This window comes from Mytilus californianus, unplaced genomic scaffold (genome assembly GCF_021869535.1).
Source record: "Mytilus californianus isolate M0D057914Y unplaced genomic scaffold, xbMytCali1.0.p SCAF_2, whole genome shotgun sequence".
NCBI classification, from domain to species: domain Eukaryota; kingdom Metazoa; phylum Mollusca; class Bivalvia; order Mytilida; family Mytilidae; genus Mytilus; species Mytilus californianus.
The window spans coordinates 2,151,098-2,170,101 of record NW_026262668.1 but is presented as its reverse complement, the minus strand read 5'-3'; the positions used below and the strand labels follow the sequence as shown (position 1 = coordinate 2,170,101).

Genomic DNA, 19,004 nt, shown 5'->3' with positions numbered 1-19,004 from the left:
TGGATAGTTTGATTGAGGATTCACAAACAGAGAGTCACAAACGAACGTGCATGTGTTTGATAGAAATTATAAAGAAAACCACTGACGGAGTGTGTGTAGGAGCGAGAACTTCTCTATGTTCATTACTTTAGGAATATTTATCTAAAACTCATATTTCACTATTCAGCCCCATTCTACAATTTAGGCAGACGTCAGGGCATACCCTGATATACCCTGTCTTTTGTTTTGTCCTCTGGGTTTGTAGTTGACGTAATTTATGGGTACTTGATGACGGCTAGCGTTTGACGTCTTTAGCCGAACAGTTTTATCATTTTTACTTTATTCAATTCCTGTGTACTGGGACATATTCTGGACGCCAGTCTTTGCTCCTTTCAATTGTAAATTCGGATAACCAAAAACAAAAATGAGGCTTAGAAAAGGAAAAATACTAAATACTTAACTAGTTCAAAGGGTATCTACACGTCTCAATCTTCAAAATTGCTTATCTAAAAATACTACATTTTTAACCAAAAAAAACGTGGTAACCCTTTTATCGATAAGTGTCATGCAAAAAAATGACTTACATGTCCCCGTCTTTCCACCAACAATATAGTAAGGTCCACGTTTTATGGTCGCACATTTTCCTTAAATTTTGAAACTGATATAAATTGAATAACTAAGAGTTTTATCTATCTACTCACATGAAACAAACCGGGATGCGGTATTCAGTACGTTGGCGAAACTGGACGCTATTTATCTAAACGCACGCAAGAACACCTTTATCGTTTTAAAAGACCCAATAAATTCAAAAGTATCATTTATCAAAACCTTAAAAAGCACAATCATCCTATTGAATATTTAACAGTTCAACCTTTAGAAGTAGTAAATAAGCAGCCTGGGGAATCTCTTTCAAAGTTTGTACGATCACGGAAAATAATTGAATTAAAATAGATTAAAAAATTACAGACAGTCTATCCTCTCAGTCTTAATGATAATATCATGGGAATTGGTAATATATCAAGCACCGATTCTGTTAACATTTTGGATATAGTTTCTAAAACTGTTCGTAAAAACCGTTCTCATGGGCGTACAATAAATCGCAATTAAAGAAAATTTCGTAACAACAATACAAATATTTCGGACCTAATTTCTATTTCAAAAAACAACGGCAGACATTGTCTGTTAACTAAGCTCTGTTCTTTACCTGTAGACATAAAATTTTAGGGGATTGCAACACAATTCCATATTGCAGTTCTAAGTATGAAATCGTTCAAATTATAATTGCATATTGTTATTCTAAACTGTTTGCCAAAATTGATCGCCCTGAAAATCATTAAAAAAAAACATTTTATATGTCAAATATGTCAATAAAGGTTTTGATTTTGTAAAAATTGCCGGTATTTTTAATGATCATTCTGTTAAAGAACAAATTCCTGGATATTTTGATAATACTGAACTCCCTCTTATTTGTTAGGTTTACAAAAAAATCTACCCAGAAATATGTGTTTAATTTTGCCAAGTGTGTAAAGATGTAAATATCAGTGACAATATACCTACGTCTTGAAATTGCAATAATTCCGAATACACATAATTAATAATCGGACGGTATTAGACTTTTATTCGATTTCAGTATATATTTTAATGTATCATACTTACTTTTTATTGCATTTTTATTTCCCTTACACTTTTTATTTTTAGAAATTTCTCATACTTACTTATTTTTTATTGCATTTTTATTTCCTTTACTCTTTTTATATTTAGACATAAAGCTATTAGTCCAATTTCTAAATTGAAGTTCTTCTGTTGATTTTTGTTGAATATTTTTTTTTTTTTAATTTATTTAAATTTTAAAATTATTTTGATGAATAATTTTTAATTTTCCTATATTGAGTTGTATTTTTTACGGTTTCTATTATGATTCTATTGCAACATTGACATATAAATTTTGTTTATATATATATATATGTACTTGTATCGTTGGTTTTTTTTTATGCCCTGTAAAGCGCTAAGAGTAAATGTTTATTTAGATAAGCGCTATATAACCACTGTAAATAATAATAATAATAATAATAATAATAATAATAATAATAATAATAATTTATGACCCAAGTTCCAATGTTATAACAGGAGACCTTAACATCGTTCGTGACCGAGAGTTGAAATCATTCCTCAGTTAAGGACCTAAATATCGTCCCCCGTCAATCATTAATTGGAATGAGTGTCGTAACATTATCCACTACTCACTCCGTACTTACTGCTCGAAATGGATAAAACAAGAAATAGCTGACAAGAAATCCTTAGACTCTTTTTTTAATTCAGTAATGAACATAGTTGATATACGTAAACAACATTTAAAGAACATTTTACTCCAAACAACAACCATAATAACCTTATTTCTCGTATCAAACATAAGCTAAAAGAACTCGCCAAGGAATTTTTTTTTGTCCCGGTTGATAAGGCTGTTAATAATATCATTATTGTTTGACGTAAATTTTACAATGAAATTCTACTAAAGGAAATCACGAATTCACCAACATTCCAACTGACTGTAACAACCATAACTTTTTTGCTACTTATTTACAAGCAGAACCAAATACAATGATAGTTCCAACTATGTACTGGCTTCCGAAGCTACACAAAACACCTTACAAATATAGATTTTTTTCGACTTCAAGCCATTGTTCCACTACTTAACTGTCTATTCTACATACTAGTACACTTGGTACAATCAAAAATCTGATAATAAATTGTTCAAATAAGGCCTTTGAAAACAGTGGAATTAGTTGCTTTTGGAGTGTCCAAAATTCGTTGAAAGTACTTGATAAATTGCATGCTTATATTTGTGATTTTAAATCTGTTCAAAGTTTTGATTTTTCTACCCTATATACCACTTGGCCTAATATTCTTATTAAGAAAAAATTCACACACCTAATTAAATGGGCATTTACAAAATCAGAAAGCGAATATGTATGTTCAAACTCTCTTAAGTCATTTTTTGGTAACAACAAACAAAAGAACTATGTCTATTGGACCTTCTTTAGTACTATAACTGCCCTTGAATTTTTACTAGATAACATTTTTGTTCGCTTTGAAGATTCCATATATCGTCAAGTTATTGGAATTCAAACTGTGCTCCCCTTATTGCGGACCTGTTTCTGAATTGTTATGAGTTAAAATTTATGACTAAAATCAGCAAAGACCCATCGAAACAACATCTGATACAAAAATTTAATAACACTTTTAGATATTTGGATGATATATTGGCTCTCAATGATGACGACTTCAGTATGTACCCTTAAGAGATTTATCTTGTTGAACTGACTTTGAATAAAGCTAATACTAACAATGGACACTGCCCTTTCCTGGATCTTGATATCTTTATCTTTAACGGGAAGCTTAATACCAGAATATATGATAAAAGAGATATTTTTTCATTTCCTATTGTTAATTATCCGTTTTTAGAGGGTGACGTTCACTTGTCAACATCTTATGTGTTTATATATCTCAACTTGTTCGATTCGCTCGTGTATGTAACAACGTATTTGATTTTAACGAAAGAAATCTATGTATGACTGAAAACTTATTACACCAGGGTTTTCGATATCACAAACTAGTTTACTAAATTTTATCATCGGTACAAGGACATCATTCGTAAATATGAATCAACATGCAGACATCTTATACGTTCAGGTATTTCACATCCAATCTTTTATGGTAATATTCTTTACAAAGCCCAAAAACGTCGGCATTCACCTCAAAAGCTAACCAAACCATTAAACAGACTTATTTAGAAGGTATATAGTTACGATACTGTTGTCAGGTCATTAAAGATGGCATATTTTGGTATTGATATTGATTCACTCATATGGGTATTTGCATCGGAAATAAACACATTTATTCTAAAACCAGTTGTTGGCATGATACGGGTTATGTTCTTCTCATATATTTTATGATGGTATGATACTAAACCCCTAAAGGGAGGGATTGAGGTTGATTTTCATATGCTGAAGACATAATCTTTCAATCAGTTTAATTGAGGTCTGGAGCTAGCATGTCACCAACTGCTAGTAGTCCTTTGTTAATGTATGCATCATTGTAATTTTGCTTAGTTTCTTTTGTTACCTTTTCTGACATCGGACTCGGACTTCTTTTAAACTGAGTTTTACTGTGCGTATTGCTGTGTGTTTGTTTTTTCTACATTGGCTAGAGGTATAGTGGGAGGGTTGAGATCTCACAAAACATGTTTAACCCCGCCGCATTTTTGCGCCTGTCCCAAGTCAGGAGCCTCTGGCCTTTGTTAGTCTTGTATGATTTTTAATTTTAGTTCATTTATATGTTTTGGAGTTTTTCTGAAGCACGCCTCCGGGTGCGGGATTTTCTCGCTGTGTTGAAGACCCATTGGTGGCCTTCGGGCTGTTTTCTGCTGTTTGGTCGGGTTGTTGTCTCTTTGACACATTCACAATTTCCATTTTCAATTTTATTGTTCACCATTTTGAAAACCGGAAATTCTATCTATGAAAGACGCTGATTCTGTGAACTTAAACAAACATCGGAATGATAATTAATGTTAAAATCACTTCAGTTTTATATACTTGTTACACAGGTTTACATAATATATATTGGTTCATACCCCCTGTGAAGATTCCAAATAAAATATACATGTAACTTAACATATCAGTATGTGCTACATATTTCATTGCCAATCTGGAAAATATTGACGTTGCTTTTATTTAAGGAGGAATCTCGGTGTAGAAAATTACTAAATGTATACTATGACGTTTTAAACGTTGCAATATTCACAAAACAATAAATATATGTTCCTAAAATTAAATGATTGTTCGTAAAAACGAGTATATGTTTATAAAAACAAAATATATATTCGCAAAAATCAATGTATGTTGTCATAAAAAAACATTTATATGCATATTAAAAACATAAATAGTTGTTCATTAAAAATATTTGTTCTTGAAAATATATAAATGTTCATAGAAACAAATAACTGTTCATAAAAACAAATAATTGTTCATTTACTAGAATTCTATTTATATACATATATAAATATCCTACAAATCTCAAAATGTTCTTAATTTCTTTTGTAGTTTTTCGGTAGAGGTGAAAGTAAGTAGTTCATAATACTTTATATAAAATATATATAATTTTAAATCAAGTCGTGTACAGATTCATAAAAAACACAAAAATCAGGTAAGTAGATAATAAAATATTTGCATCATTGTTCTAACGTTTTCATCCTTCACGGGAAGATATGTAACTAAGTAACGTTACCACGGAGTAGTGTGACGTTACGTATATATAAATATCGACCTGCTAGTCACTTTTTTGGTCGTTTGGAAAATGTTGTTTGTGCTGTATTTAGACACCTCTACCAAGAAATTTGTTTTTCATGCACACGTATAAAAATTGCGGTTTTTATCCAACACAATCATAGGTTTGAACGTTGTTTTCAATTTAGACTTGTTTATATTTTTTCGTTTGGGCTTGTATTATATTTGCCTTCGGGTTTATATAATCCGTTCATCCTATTTCGATTCTTCAAAATTCAAGAGTCTATCCTAAATTGAGGTAAATTATATGTCCTTCCAAATATCGTTTCGATTCCTAACATCACTGAAGAGACATTAATTGTCGAAATCCGGATATGGTGTACCAATTTTTGCACCTCATGGTTGCGGTATACCATCAATTCCTAAAGTTTATTGTTTTCTGTTTGGTATTAAATTAATAATTAAGATCCATTTTGTTACATCTGGTGATCCGTTTTTTTTGCCAAGGCAGTCAACAGGGTTTAAGAACGTCCGTTGTTCGACCTGCTAGTTAAATGCGTTTTGTCAAAATATACTTTTTCACTTTTTTGGTCTTTTTGAAAATGCAGTGATGGTGATACATGGCTGTGTACATGCTGTATATACATCTCGTCTAAACGAGTTGTATATACAATTCTAAATTGAAAACAAATTTCAAACCTATGTCTAGAGATTTGCACAACGATACTAATATAAGATGGTATTATACGAAGATGTTGTTATTAAATCGTGTTGACAAATATTTCGGCTTAACAAATAGCCTTCTTCAGTGTCAATAATTCTAACAATACAATTTATTAGTTTAGTGTTGTGTATGTATGAAAACGTGGAATAAACATTAAAGAAACAACATAAAAAAAGTGAAACCAAAAAGCATAAACAGCATAATATAATACAGCAAAAGGTTTGAAAACCAGTATGAAGCTTCTAATAATCGCCGCCCCGGTATATATCAAGTGTGGCAAATGATAAGACGAGACACAAGGCTTCAGCAAAAATCAAAAACTGTGATGTGGATTGGGAGTGGATGGTTAAAAATGAAAATAATATTTCACACATTTCGTGCTTCCGTTGCACTCTTTTGGAGTTACCTTTATCAAGAACGCTCAAATTCAAAAATTTAACACCTGGGGATGTATTAATTATAGATTTCAAAACGAGTGAAAATTGGATATCGCTTAATATTATTTAATTTCAATATGATAATAAAAGAGAGTTGATATCAAGCGATATCTAATTCTCACGTCATGTTGTAAAACCTATTTATATTATGGTCAACACTCTCGTTGTTAAATTATAAAAATTCCACGAATAATTGATCTAGTCTTTTGCACATTCAAGTATGACGTCATATGTCCTGTTCCGGTTTCAAACTTTTACATCAGACATTTTAAAACTTTTCGTACGCTTCAGAATATAATAAAATCTGACAAAAAGAAGGTTTTTAGGTGAAAGGTGTGAGTGTACGTCGTCTTAACCGTTGAAAGTCATCAATGACCTAACGAATAGCCAATGGAAATGTCGTTATATCGTCTCATGATGATGGATAAGCCAATCAAATGAACTCAGATTTTCGTATCACTTTTTCGTATCACACTCATCGAAGTGCTTTACGAGAAATATCTCTTCATGCAAGAAATAGATAACAGGCCGCAACCATAAAAGAATATTTGATGTGCTATATCACCATAAAAAAATAGCCAAAACCGTTTGAAGTCCTAAGGGAATCGGAACCATGGTTTCTAATAATTTTATAATTTATCGACGGCAACTTTTTAGAAAAAGTATTTCATAGCGAAAAAGTCGTCGAAAAGGGCGACTACTTGTAAATTAAAAAAAGTTGAAAAGGTTACATCATAATGTCTGATTTTAAAAAAAAACTATAAATTAAAGAATATGATCATAAGTTCCAAATGGTGAAGTTGAAGTCGTCCCTTCGTAAATTTTACGGACGCCATCACGAGTTGGTTGACCGTTATAGAATAACCGTTTCACAGATGATATCGGATATGTTCCTTATGTCGTAACTACAATATCCTTCCCTTTTCACGAATGTGACCTACCGAATTAGACTATTTACCGGATTTGTAATAACATAAGCAACACGACGGGTGCCACATGTGGAGCAGGATCTGCTTACCCTTCCGGAGCACCTGAGATCACCCCAGTTTTTGGTGGGGTTCGTGTTGCTTAGTCTTTAGTTTTCTATGTTGTGTCATCTGTACTACTATTTGTCTGTTTGTCGTTTTTATTTTTGGCCATGGCGTTGTCAGTTTGTTTTCGATCTATGAGTTTGACTGTCCCTCTGGTATCTTTCGTCCCCTCTCTTATATATACAAACAATTTTTCAATTTAACATTTGCAGGTGTGCCATAAACGACTTCCATGATATGCATAAAAATGGTATGTATATACATTCAGAAGTACATTGTTTTAAATTGTTAGAAATAAAAAGTTGAGCTCCTGTTTCCAAATAATAATTCAATTTTATTTGACATTAAATGCGATAATGTTCATCTCTCAAAATTACAAATTGTATGATGACATCATTAAATATTGGTTAAAAATTATGTTTTTAGAAAAGACAACTTTTAAGTTAAGGACGCACGCTATGAAATTTTTATCATGGGAATAATGCTTGTTTTTTCCTCTTTTTTAGATGAAAAACTATAGGAAGCACAAGAATAATAAACACATTTAAGTGTCTTCTTATGTTTTATGATTAATTCAGAAAATTTATCACCACACCAATAGCCTTATACTAAGTATTCCTTTCCGAAAAGATAGAGAAAATTTCTGGATACGGGAACTAGGTACTGCAGTGCCATATGGTTGCGTTGATAACATCAAAGGAGTAGGAAATTTGTCAAGTCCAGTGATGTAAATGTAATGAGCTTATTTAGTACTACTTTAAGACACACACGTAGTCATGGGCAAAAACATTACCATCGGCCTAATGTAAAAAAAGTCTTCCAAATCTAGATCGTCCTGTAGGAGCTTTGATGACCTTCTTTCACATCTTCATCATCCGCTAGGATTACATTACATTAGAACTATTCTTTTTTTACTGCCTGTTAATCTTTTAAAATGTTTGAGAGATTATGCACTTGACAAAGAATATACAAATACATTTTCTCCAATATACAGACTGGTAAGTATGATTTGGCTCTTTTCTGTCCCTTTAAACCAGTAAGATCGGAACCTTTTATATGAGGAAAAGAGGAAATTCCTTTCTGTTCAGTTTACCAATAAAAGAATTGATGCAATCAACATAAGCAACGTTTCACATCACAAGGAGGTAACATCTAAAATTCCACTTTATTTCCAAAAACAGTCTGTTCCTATTGTATCCTACAGTTACACCAAAACCATTGCACCTAAAGTATTTAATGATAAACAATCATTGCAGGACCTTGATTTAGAACAATACCTAACAAACCCTATGACATGTAACTGTTCCCACTCGCCATATAATTACAGTCCCTCTGGCCATGTTATTACTGGGGATCTAATCATAATTCAACATGAACATATCCCAAAGGTGATATATCATGGTCCTAAGTTTAGAGAACCCCAACACATCAATTGGAACAATAACTTCATAAAAATTATGGATTTCATTGTGGACTACGCTAGAGCATGGGCTAAACGAGAAGAAGTTGGACTGGACACTTTGTCAGAATGGGTCAAAACAATCAGGTCTCTGATAAAACGTCGCATTCATAAATTGAAAAACTGTGTGAATGATCGACCGAAGTCCGTTTTCAGAGACAAAGAGGCTGTGAAATGTCTATCATCTCTTCATGATAAGTATGTTGTTGTTCCTGTGGACAAAGCTTCAAATAATATTGTCTGTGCATGTAAATCGTACTACTACGAGTGTCTTGTAACAGAATTAGGAATAAATGACCACTCAGGTAATCCCACATACAAAAACATATCATTTGACAAGGATGGGATTTTGGCAAATCATAGTTCCTTCATGGCTTAAATGAACATAACATTCAACAGCAAATCGGAGGACTTACCTTGTTTGTATTGGATACCTAAGCTTCACAAAATTCCGTACAAATAACGGTTCATTGCCGGCTCATCTTCATGTTCGACTTAAGAATTGTCCATTAGATTGACAAAGATTCTGTCCGCAGTGAAAGAGAATCTTCAGAAAAACTGTGAAACTGTTTACTCGCGTAGTGGTATTAACCAAATGTGGATTTTAAAAAACTCTAAAAGAACTTCTAGTTAATTTTAAATCTCGATCTTTCTCTGAAATTAGTTTTATCAAAACTTTTGATTTTTCAACCCTGTATACCACCATTCCCCATGTGAAATTGAAAAATCGTCTGAAAGAAATAATCCACAATGCTTTTCAACATAAAAATGGTACCATACGCTGTAAATGTATAACTTTGGGATACCAAGCGGCATATTTTGTTTATAGTGAACAAAAAGGTAAAACATGCTACACAGAGGAGCAAGTGATCGGTATGCTGGAGTGTCTTATTAACAACATATTTGTTTAATTTAGAGGTAGACTTTTTCAACAAATTGTCAGCATTCCTAAAGGAACGAACTACGCGCCTCTACTTGCCGACCTCTTCTTATTTTCATATGAGTCGAAGTTCCTTCTGACACTTGTCAAAAACAAGAAGATCAAAGAAGCCAGATCATTTAATTTCGCATTCAGATATATTGATGATGTTCTTTCTATTAAAAATCCAAAGTTTTCTGATTGAGTTCCGTTAATATATCCTCCAGAACTAGAAATTAAAGAAACAACAGAAACAGCTTCCTCTGCCTCATTTTTAAACCTCGAATTTGACATAAGCGGTCATCTCAGTACCAGAATCTATGACAAACGAGACGATTTTTATTTTGAAATCATCAATTTCCCCCACCTTAGTAGCTATATACCAACTTCACCTGCATATGGGATATACATTTCCCAACTCATTCGTTATTCAAGAGCTTGCAGCTGCTACTCAGACTTTGTAAAACGTCACCAGTGTCTAAGCAGAAAGTTGATGAACCAGGGGTATGTCAAAAAAAGTCTCGTCCTTTTTCTAAAAAAGTTCATCGGAAGTTACCAAGATCTTGTTGATAAACCTCAAAGATGTGAAATTCAAACCTCCGGATTGCTCATGTGCATCGTCAAAATACAATTATAGTCCAGCTGGTCATGTTATTACTGGTGACCTTGGCATCGTTACCAATGAACAACTAAGGGAGTTGTTAGCCAAGGGACCAACATATAGAATTACCCACCCAATCAACTGGAAAAAGAACTTCAGGTTACTGATGGATGCAGTTGAGGACTATGCTAGAAAATAGGTATAGCGCGGACCAGACGAACCAGAACTGGACACTTTATCTGAATGGATCAACGCTATTCGATCATGCATTCAGACGCGCATTCAGAAACTACGATGTACTATGTGCACAAGGGTTTCTAAGCTATTCAAGAACCCGGGGGTTGTGGATGCTTTATCCTCTTTGCATGACAAATATGTCGTTGTTCCAGCAGATAAAACCTCCAATAATATTGTCTTCGTATGTAAAAACAATTATTTGCAAAGTCTCAAAAAAAAGCTTGGAATAAACAACACAACTGGTAATCCTACATATTCTTTAACATCATTTACAAAGGATGAAAGTTTACAAAATCAGAAATCTGTCCTTCTTTCATTAGGTATTAACATCAAAGAAAACGAAGAAAATCTACCGTCATTGTACTGGATACCAAAACTCCGTATAAAGAACGATACATAGCTGGAACATCAAGATGTTAGACTAAAAATCTTTCTAAAGTGCTGACTACTATTCTTTCTGCAGTAAAAGATGGCCTTCAAAAATATTGTGATGAGATATATTCAACCATCACGAATTGGTTGATCTACACGATGTATCTGTGTCTAAGGAATCTGATGTTCAGTAGTTGTCGTTTGCTGATGTGGTTCATAAGTGTTTCTCGTTTCTCTTTTTTTACATAGATTAGACTGTTGGTTTTCCCGTTTGAATCGTTGTCCACTAGTAATTTTTGGGGCCCTTTATAGCTTGCTGTTGGGTGTGAGCCAAGGCTCCGTGTTGAAGACCGTACTTTGACCTATAATGGTTTACTTTTATAAATTTTGACTTGAATGGAGAGTTGTCTCATTGGCACTCATACCACATCTTCTTATATCTAAACTAACTAATGACATTTTACCACGTCTTAGATTGTGGTTTAACATCTATGTCGTCTGTCTGCTAAGTACCGAAAGTGACCTATTCCCGAATATGACTGTTTTACCGAGTGTGAATTTGCATTAATATCCGACGTGTCTCGGTATTTTATACATCCAGCATTCATGTATTTATTTTTAATGTTTCTGTTGTAGTTTCGGTTGGATAATGTGTTATGTCTTATCATTTGTAGTCCAAATAATTATAAAAATAGCCTTCCAATACCGTCATTGTCATGATAATTGTTTTGACTGGTATTGTGAAAATAATTGTATGAAGTTCAAGATTGTATATTCGTTACATACTAGTAAATGCGTCACTTTTTGTGATATCCTGTGCTGTCTGTCGTTGATGGAAGATGTTCGTTGTTCTGCGGATTGCATGTTGTGTCGGCTATTATATTATTTGTTTGTGCGTTTCTCTGTGATGAGTGTTTGTGTTGTATTTCTGTCACGTACTGTTGTCATTTTAGCGATATTTTTTAACATTGCAATATAAGCGGGAGTTTTGGCTAGCCATGAAACCAGGTTCAACCCACCATTTTTTTTTAAAATGTCCTGTACCAAGTCAGGAATATGGCAGTTGTTAATCAAATAGTTCGTTTCTATGTATGTTGGCGTTTGTTTTTGTTGCACTTCAGTGTTCCTGTTGTTCCTCTGTTTTCCTCTTATAGTTGACGTGTTTCCCTCGGATTTAGTTTGTAACCCGGATTTGTTTTCTCTCAATCGATTGATGACTTTTGAACAGCGATACACTACTGTTGCCTTTATTGATAAATATTCCGTATCAACTTCACAAATAATACACGATGGTCTTGAAGTATATGTTCTAGGTACTGACGTTGTTTGTCATCTTAATAACATGCTATAGTATTCTTTTATTTGTCTTTGTAAATTATTACTTTTACTGTTTAACTTATTTTTGGCAGTATCCATTTGACGGGGCTCGGTACTTGTACATTCCGTTATTGTGTTGTTGTGTTATGGTAATTTTTTTGTATTTTTGTCTTTCGTTTTTACTAATGTGCTTTATCTATATGCCTTTTTGTTTGTCTTTGTTGACATATTTGCTTGTATTTGTAGTGATTAAGATTAAAACACAATGTTGACTGCTGTTTCCTATTTTTGACATTTTTACCTTTTATGTCTGTTTGTTTTGTTCACACATCGTTGTCAATATAAAGGAATTTTATGCGACTGTCATACAAGTGAGAGGTTTAGCTAGCTATAAAACCAGGTCTAATCCACAATTTGCCAAGTCAGGAATATGACAGTTGTTATCCATTCGTTTGATGTGTTTGAGCTTTTGATTTTGTCATTTGCTTAGGGACTTTCCGTTTAGAATTTTCCTCAGAGTTCGGTATTTTTGTTATTTTACTTTTTTCATACCTATCTATCTATACTTTTAAATTTGTAAACCAAAATTATATAGCCGGTTTGTCTCCGAGCCGACGATCGTCTGAAGTATTATATAATGATAAATAGTTAGTGTATGCAATGTACTTTATAACTTCATATAGTTATTGCTTTAATTAGCGTAGCCTAATAAATTAGACCCCAAATAAAGTTCCGTAGCTGGTTCCGTCTACGTTTTGTTATCAGGCCGAAATGGTTTTAAGCATGCGCAAAAGGTACCAAAAAGAAAACAAGGTTGAGCTTTCTAAAAAGCTGCGGACTGCTTCGCTCTATCCTAATTTAAGGTAATATGTGTACATGTGGTTGTTGAATTAGTATTCTGGAGGTGTGCCTCTCTGGAGGTGTGCCTAGATTGGCAGAAGTTATAAAATACAGATAATACATTTTTGTAAACATTGTATAGGAACATTGTTTAGCAAAGCAAATCGTGCATATTGCAGATTAACAAAGCAAATACACACGTATTAATAATTGATATTTCAATATTGAATTTCAGTGTGCAATATATGCATACTAAAACGAACATGAATTAATGATGACAGTTGATCGGAACTGAATACACATAGTTAATTTTCCGGCATTTAATGTCTTATCATGAGACGGGAAAAGTCTGTAAAAAAAGATATATCCTCCGCCTCCCCTAACAGACAAATTCTTGCAAGTGTTCGTTGTGAAATGCATTCTCTGGGTAATGCAGTTTGGGAACATCCCCTCTCCTCCTCCAACAGGAATGCCGGTCGCTGTGAAATGCACCCTCAGGTTAATGCATTGTGCAGTTTTGGAACAACTCCCTCCCCTAAAAGGTATTAGAACCCTGATTTTATTTATCTGGGTAATGCGTTGTGCAGTTTAGGAAAATAAACATTTCAAGTAGTCTCCAAGCCGAGCTCGCGCGAGTTGTTTTCTAGTATACATAATAGACGTCATGTAGAATAAGTCTAAACCTAGTCAATATACGAATTAAACAATTTTAGCTCCTATATATGCATCACATGGCATCTGATTTCAAATTTACGTTCAATAACAAATACACAGTTCGGACTTGGTCAAATATGAATTGACTGCAGGTTAGACTAGCTTTCAGTAACTGCGACTATATTCAGATCTGTACATTGTGTATTTTTGTGTTATTGTTATTTTTTGTGTTTTGTATCCATCTGATGAGTTAAGCCATGTTCAACTGATTTTTTTTATAGTTTGTTCTTATATTGTACTATGGTATGGGTTTTGCTCATTGCTGAAGGCTGTATGGTTACAAAGTTCTAACTTCTATGTCATTTGGTCTGTGGTGGAGATTTGTTTCATTGGCAATCATACTACACATCTTCATATTACACGTAACAAAATAGGGCACTTGAACAAACAAATAATATTTACAATCAATGTGATGGCATGTATACTAATAAATAAAGAAAAATATCTTCTCATTTCTCTCTCTCTCTCTCTCTCTCTCTCTCTCTCTCTCTCTCTCTCTCTCTCATATAAGTGAGTTCCAGTTTTCAAATAAGGACTTTGGGGTTGCCTGAAGCAGTAAATTACCAAAACGAAAGTTATAAAATAAAATATTTTATCAATTTTTTTTCTTTGTATACAATTTCTTTTTTCTTAAAACTGGCCTTCTTTTCTGAAGATAACAACAGATTCCCCAAAGCTATTGGCAACGAGTAAATTTTTTCTTTCATTATCGAAAAAAACAGCATACGGATTATTGACACCATCTTGTTTTGTGAGCACCAATCGGTGATGTTTTCCGGTCGGACTGATCATATGGATACTCTCTGAAGCTTTGCTACCTTCATGGCTAATAATACTGGAGCTAGGAGACTGAACGCCAACTTCGTAAACAAATCCTTCATCATCGACTGTTGTTCCTAGCGGGTGTTCGATACTTAATGTCGTAAAAGTCTTCACTAAACGTCTGCGTATGTTACAGCTTATAATCTGATTGGATCCGCATGAATTACAATATACATGACCGTCGTGTCCAATGAAAAGATAACCGTCACCACGAACTTCCGGTATAATTGCATGCACGTCGCCATTCATATCCATAGCCTTAATTCCAGTTTTCCCGCAATTAAGAATAAGGTGTTCCGAAGTAAACACTAAACCAAAGCATGTGATAACAATTTCTCGGAATATCTCTCGCTTGAAAATATCAACCATTATAACTTTTCCATTATCATACAGAGAGATTGCTGCTGTGTCATCGGTAGCAATTGCCAGACAATATGGTTTGCCCGGAAGTCGAAATTCGTTTTGTTTTATACCATCGATTTCAGAACTCAGTATTCGATTATTGTTGCCATCAATCATGACAACGTGTTTATTGCTGAGAACTTTTATATCTTTGATAACAGATGTTTTGTCACCCTTAAGAAGATCAATTGTACGAAAATATTTAAATTTTATCGAATCCATCTTGCCTTTCACTTCGATGTCATCAGAATTAAAAACTATCGGATTTGACTCAGTATGTGTTTCTTCTGTGGTTGAATCATCTGGTTTCGTGTCATTCTTTTTCGTCTTCTATTGTAAACAAAACATTGATTTGTTGAAATAATATGCAATTTCAGATTTCAAAATATTCTAAGATATTATAAGGGTCTTTTGATTGTTTGTTTGTATGTTGATTGTGTTTTGTGTTTTGTTTGTTGGGTTTTTTTTTAATTAAACGTTGTCTTAATATCATTATATAAGTGCATGATAAAAAAAAATTAAAATCAAAGATACCAGACTTATAATTTTGAATGCCAGACGCGCATTTCGTCTACAAAAGACTCGTCAGTATCGCTCGGATTAAAAGAGTTAAAAGGCCAAATAATGTACCAAGGTGAAGAGCATAAAGGACCAACAAATTCCGAAAGGTTTTATCAAATACAGCTATAGTAATAATAATAAACTCTTGCATTCCTATCTCTGTATTCCTATGTCATGATCGGACAGCTATATCATGCAAGTGGTCACTGTGAAATTATTTATTTTGAACATAATCTAATACTATGATAAATACCTAAGAAAATACGTAAAAGCCCGTATATTTATACAAAGTAAAGAAAGAAGCCACGAATATTATTATCTAGAGGAATTGGCAACGCTCTGGAAAATTGGTACATGATTTTACTTTAAAATACCATTTGTAGTATCGAAATATATAGCAGACAATCATTAAAAGCCTGAATATCTTAACTTGCCATTTTGATATCAAAATAAAAAATAAGTACCTCTTTCTGCTGATGTTCCTTTATTTGCATCTTCTCCATCTTTTGTGTTACCTGTCCAGCAGTTATCTTGGCTTGAAATAATCTCATGCTGATGACGTGGTGATACCTCGTGAGTTTCAGTGAATCGTGGTGTTTGTGACAATTACTACACAACCCCACCTGGCATTCTGTACACCATGCTGTTGCCATAATTTTTTTCTTCTGCTCTGCGCATGGTTGACATTTGTTTCGTCTTATGACATTTCTAATAATTTGTTTTCCAGCCATTTTTTTCAAAATCTGAAATTTATTTTAACCACATGTCTTCAATTGCAAGTTTCAATATTTTAGAAAAGAGTTTAACTCGGTTATGATAGGCTGATGGTTAATTGGTAAACTATTCAGAAAATGAGTTTTTATTTCAAACAAAATGTTAAAGGGTAATCTTAATTCTTTAGTAGTTACTTTAAGATGTTAAGATGTATTTCTCAGAATTATTTAATATTTGTTCATTGTTTATTTCAAATAAAAATTAATAATTTTGAAACCTGATATTCATGTTTTTGATTTATATGATACAATTTACTTTTACCAACAACAAAAACAGCAAGAAACTGTAAACTAAAAAAAAAATATTGCAAAGTGAATGTCGTAGGTATTCTAACTGATTTTTAGTGTTATTTGTTTATAGTCAGACTTCTCTACATACTAGTTGTAAGAGGATTCGCTTTTGATTGAAAAGGCTACAATTGATTTGTTGTTGTTGTTTGGTTTACGTGGAATGGAACGGCGCGGGACGTTTGGGCTTTTTGATAGACATTTGCGCTTTTCAATGGACACTACACTTGCGCTTTTTTTTTTTAAATATTTAGAACATTTGTGCTTTTTAAAAAAGGACATTTGCGCTTTATCAACATAACATATGAGTTATCATAGTAACAAAGATTAAAAAATCATAACGTTCATTTATTTATATACAACTGAAAGCATGAACCTTTCCCCATCATGCTTGTGTCAGATGAAAACGACAACACTTCAAGAGGGTGGATGGAAGTAAATTCCTTATAACAACCATGACTCTTTCAAAAAGTCAACATGTATAGCAGTTGGTTTAAAAATGAAATTTCGGTCTTCACAAATTGAAACAAGGTTGGATAAACTATGAAGGTACAGTTCCTCGGACTTTTCATGCAACAGATTGGACACAAGAGGAATATAGTTTCCAATTTTAAATCTACGAATTAGAAGGATAATTGAAGAATTTAAGGAAATATTTAAATGTTCCATCCATAAAAATTTCGTTTTCTCAATCGTTTACCAGAAACATATACTATATATTTAATTATACGTCTGGTTTACCCGAATAATTTTTTTCCGATTTTGTCGTTTGTTCGGAAGAACTTTCAAAGAATATGTGAACATCTTTCCATAACTTTGGTAAATGTTGTTAAGATTACAGGCAAACTATCATGGATAGAAAGCGCAAATGTCCTGTCAATTTTGTTCAGGTGTATCAAAGTTTAAAGCGCATAGCGCGGATAAAAAGGCACAGACGTCCTTCGCCTGAAATGAAAATTATTTCATGAATGTTCAGGACGAGAACAAATTAACAATAAAAACAAAAGGTAGGTCCTATAATAGGGATCGACCGGTGAAGGGCGTGAAAATTGGAATAAGTGCCGCTTGAAAATGAGAATATATTGGATGGGGACAGAATTTAGCCTTGCAACAGGTCACCTACGGACCCTCAAATAGTTGCAGCAAGGGTTCTTTAACGTGCAGAGAGCTTGACCTTATCTCTACATGAGACAATGTATTTTACATCCCCATTCTGACCTGACGTGAGTAAAAAGTTCTTTGTCTTTTATACAAGATACAATATAAATAATATCCCTGAATAACATAGTTTCATATTCAACATTTTGAAATTCAAGGAGACAAACCTTGAAACTGAATACAAACAAAAGAATGCAAGAAAGACCCCCTCCCCCTCCACATAAACAACAAAAACCAAACATTTGTGAAGATAAGAAAATAGTATAAGAACATTTCAAAGAGCATAATTCTTCTCCTGATACTGTTTTTGTATTCAGGGCGTTATTTGGGAATACAAATTATTATGTTTACAACAGAGTTCATGATTAAGTATTTCAAAACAATTAATAATGATACCTAGATATCCTCTTTTCAAATATATTGATAAAATTTAAGAAAATTTTCAAATTACGGATCTACGATATTATTTCAAGCAGAATTGGAAAGAACCATCCCGAATAGAGCTCTTTGTTCTGATATTACTAGTTCTGATAACATGAATTATGATATTTTGAACATTAAAAAATACCCAACCTTTTAAAAACTATTACAACTTACCATACAGACTTTTACTTTTGTATAATAGATTCAATTTAAACAATACAATGCATATAAGATCATATAAGAGTAAACAATGAACTATATAAAACTAATGAAATGGTTAATGATTAAGAAAGAAACGCAGGTAATACTACAGTTAAAATGGACATACAGCGATCATTGTGCGTACCTAATTTATATTTTTGCATTGATTCTTTGAAGTTTTCGAAAAATTCTTTCCGATATTCTTTTATCGCTTTTTTTTTTTTTGTCTTTGCTTAATAATTGTATTCATACTTTTTTTGGTTATAATGTTTTTTTTTTATCCCTGCACTTTCTATTATCGCTCAATTATTATCTCTGTCTGTCTGTTCCTCGGGATTTAGATGTAAAATGTCTTTTATTATTGTCATTCAATACATTTTTAATTACAAGTTGTGTATAATATTTGCAGTTGCATATGATACATGCAGTTTCAGAACTGTGATTTCCTTTAAAAACAGGCGAAA

General features: G+C 33.0%; 1 protein-coding gene across 1 annotated transcript; it reads right to left on the bottom strand.

Annotated features, from left to right (window-relative positions):
- Positions 1 to 14,487: 14,487 nt before the first annotated feature.
- LOC127729071 (uncharacterized) lies at positions 14,488 to 18,553 on the bottom strand. Its single transcript, XM_052236722.1, has 3 exons — positions 18,514 to 18,553; positions 16,162 to 16,440; positions 14,488 to 15,466 (listed from the first exon to the last, which is right to left on the bottom strand). Exons 1-3 carry the CDS (start codon positions 18,514 to 18,516, stop codon positions 14,543 to 14,545), a joined length of 1,206 nt encoding a protein of 401 aa, XP_052092682.1. The 5' UTR covers positions 18,517 to 18,553; the 3' UTR covers positions 14,488 to 14,542.
- Between the last annotated feature and the right edge of the window lie 451 nt (positions 18,554 to 19,004).

Coding starts and splice junctions, on each gene's coding strand:
- LOC127729071 (XM_052236722.1), bottom strand. Junction 15,467..16,161: donor AGGAACATCAGCAGAAAGAG/GTACTTATTTTT, acceptor TGTTTACAATAG/AAGACGAAAAAGAATGACAC.